Source organism: Stomoxys calcitrans, chromosome 5 (assembly GCF_963082655.1).
Source record: "Stomoxys calcitrans chromosome 5, idStoCalc2.1, whole genome shotgun sequence".
In the NCBI taxonomy this organism is placed as follows: Eukaryota; Metazoa; Arthropoda; class Insecta; order Diptera; family Muscidae; genus Stomoxys; species Stomoxys calcitrans.
The window spans coordinates 159,787,657-159,790,951 of record NC_081556.1 but is presented as its reverse complement, the minus strand read 5'-3'; the positions used below and the strand labels follow the sequence as shown (position 1 = coordinate 159,790,951).

General features: G+C 36.9%; 1 protein-coding gene across 1 annotated transcript; it reads right to left on the bottom strand.

Annotated features, from left to right (window-relative positions):
• Positions 1-761: 761 nt before the first annotated feature.
• Positions 762-2,588, bottom strand: LOC106081912 (uncharacterized). Its single transcript, XM_013244179.2, has one exon. The coding sequence runs from the start codon at positions 2,586-2,588 to the stop codon at positions 762-764; it is 1,827 nt and encodes a 608-aa protein (XP_013099633.2).
• Between the last annotated feature and the right edge of the window lie 707 nt (positions 2,589-3,295).

Sequence of the window (3,295 nt, the reverse complement as noted above, 5' to 3'; positions counted from 1 at the left end):
TTTATAAGCTCAATACTCTATATCGGGAAATCGGTCTATATGGCAGCTATATCCAAATATGGTGCGTTCGGTACGTTATTCATCAAGAAAATGTAGAAGTTTAGCAAAACTCACTGTTTCAAATTTCATCACAATCAGACAAAAATTATCCTTTTATAGGCTTAATACTCCTTTTATAGGCTTAATGCTCTACAGGGTAAAGGTGTAAAGGGGTACCAAAGTTGCCAAAAAAGTAATTGCGGATTTTTCAAATAGTCGGCGTTGACAAATTTTTTCACAGCTTGTGACTCTGTAATTGCATTCTTTCTTCTGTCAGTTATCAGCTGTTACTTTTAGCTTGCTTTAGAAAAAAAGTATATTTGATTAAAGTTCATTCTAAGTATTATTAAAAATGCATTTACTTTCTTTTAAAAAATCCGCAATTACTTTTTGGGCAACCCAATAGTTTGATTTTTGTAGAATCTTTTCGTGCTAATTTCGTTTATATGATTGCTGTCGAAATCCTTCCGCCTATACATAAAGGTTTTTTCACACATATTTTTAGCTCGACTGTTAATTGGAGGCCAATGCTAAAGACTTTTAACTATTAAAAGAACAGGAGGCAAATTTCTTACATTAAATGAGTGCTGTCTGATTTAAGGCAAGTTTAATAAAATACGACTTATGCTTCTGGGTAAGCTACAAATACCATATCATATATGTTTTTATTATCCGCATTGAAAATTAAAAAGCATACGTGTAAGACAATTTAGATAAACTTATTATTTTGGTAGTTTTAAAAATTTGTGAAAGTAAATCAATTCACAAAGAAATATTAGAGATGCCATCATAAGAAAACCTGCAAAAAATGCCCAAATCCATTTGAAATCATTTAACTCAATGGCATCGGCGAACTCGTCGGGTGTGCTTAAATCCTCGAATGTTGCATAATTCCGAAGGACCATTGTATAGAAATTAGTATGGATCCAATGCTGCATTAAACCCATTTGCCACAATTCCATTATATGCTTGTCGAATAGGGCCCTGTAGGGCATGTTATGTCGCATAGGTATGGCCAGAAAAACGTGTTTCTTCAAACACAAATTGTGGGAAAAGTAAAACAAGGGTCTCTGAAATAAACGTTGCTGTTGTTGAAAAACCTCCCACCTGGAGTTGGTCACGGGATAGGCATACCGTGTATCCATGGTGTCACGAAGTTTTAACAACTTATCAAGTGAATCCTGAGGGAGAAAGAGGTCTTGATTTCTGATATAAACAGAGAGATCCATGAAATCTGAATTAGGTGTCGTAATTAGAATTCTCATCCCAGTGCTTCTCATGTCGTCATAGGTCTCTATACGTTTTTCGAAGGCCGGGTGTATCAGATGCGATTGCAGATAAGCCTGATAGGTGGTGGAGATGATCAAACTTGTATAGCACGAGAGGAAACACACGTATTGCATAAAGAGACATGGCTTTAAGGGCATAACGAAAGACTGACCCAAGAGAACACGTATGCTCTTGTCATTCAACAATATATTTGATAAGGAAAGAATTCTGGTCGATTTTTGCGTTGCTATAGTCAGGAGTATGGCGTAGATAATGATAAGAATTGCGATAATAATCATAACATCAGTGTGTATAATGTACACAAATACTTTGTTGGCTTCCATGAGATGAGGCAGCGGGATCATGTAACAGAGATCCGTTATCTCCAGGGGATAGGAGTAGTATATGCTCTTCAATCGTTGGTTAGTACTTTTATAGGGGCTCGCCATGGCTGGAATATCAATTAAACCTTCGGATGTTTTATTTAACAAGACTTCATAGAAAACCGCTTGACCCAATATCGGAGGCGGAATTATTACCAATGTAGCGTGATATCTTTCGGCAAATGTTGTTATACAGTTGGCCACAAACCCATCCAATTGCAAATTTCCTGCTGCATCATGATACAAAATGCTGCGTGGAGGCACCTGATTGGACTCGGTCACTACTTTCATTCGTCGCATGTCATCACTTGCGAATCGATGAAGCATTCTTAGCGTAGAAGAGTTCAGCTTCAATGGATTTTCCATATTACAGGTGTGAACTATTTGGTACATGAAAGAGTTTTTGCCAATGACAAATTTATTAAACAGCAGGTCGTGTTTAACTTTTCGGCAAATATTGCTGATTAATATTTCCTCTTGAGCCCAAATTAACTGGCCAAGCAACAGATCCGTTAACTGTATATTAGGCACGACTTCGGTATTGCCCCAACATCTCAACATTAAACCAGTCTTGGCAAGTCTGTCCTTCTCAAAGTTGTAACTGTTAAATATTGCATTGTCCATGACTATCACCGTTTCATTAGACAAACTCTTGATTAAGGTCTCAAATATGCACTCTTCTGTGGCAGTATCAATACCATTCCTCCATATGATAATGTATCCATAGTTCAGTTTCAATTTGATACTCCCCAACAATTTCAAAATATCTCCATGCATTGGATTATGCTCGTTTGTGTTGAAACTTTGATACAAGTTTCCAATGCCGCCTATACCATTTATGATTAATAGATGTGAAAACACTAACACAAGAAAACTGATAGTCCTTTCAATGCGCATTAATCGGCAACTAACGAATTCTTAGATGAGTAAACTCTGACTGGATTATTTGTCTCTCTATCGACTGACCAATGGCAATGGGAATACAGATTAAATATTAACCGCAACAGCATTTTGTGTTGTATGTGCTGCCAACATTGTAAGATTCTGCCAGCACGACATATATTTGCAATTCCCATGAAAGAACAATACCAAACATAATTTTGAAATAACTCATTCGGAATGCGTGGGTCAAAAATATGTAATTGCAACCATTTGGCAGAAGAAAAGAGCTAATATACCACTATCGATATACATAGTGAGGCAATTTTTTTATACCTACTACCGAAGGATGGGGTTATATTCATTTTGTCATTCCGTTTGCAACACATCGAAATATACATTTCCGACACTATAAAGTACATATATATATTCTTGATCGTCGTAAAAATCTCAGACCATCTGGCCGTCAGTCTGTCTTTTGACATCACGCTACAGTTTTTAAAAATAGAGATATTGAGCTGAAACTTTGCACAGATTCTACTTTTGTCCATAACCAGGTTAAGTTCGAAAATGGGCTATATCTTGATAAAGACCCCTGGCCGATCGGCCGATTTAAGGTCTTGGGCCCATAAAAACCACATTTATTATCCGATTTTGCTGAAATTTGGGACAGTGAGTTGTGTTAGGCTCTTCGAAATCTTTCTGCAATTTGGCCCAGATCGGTC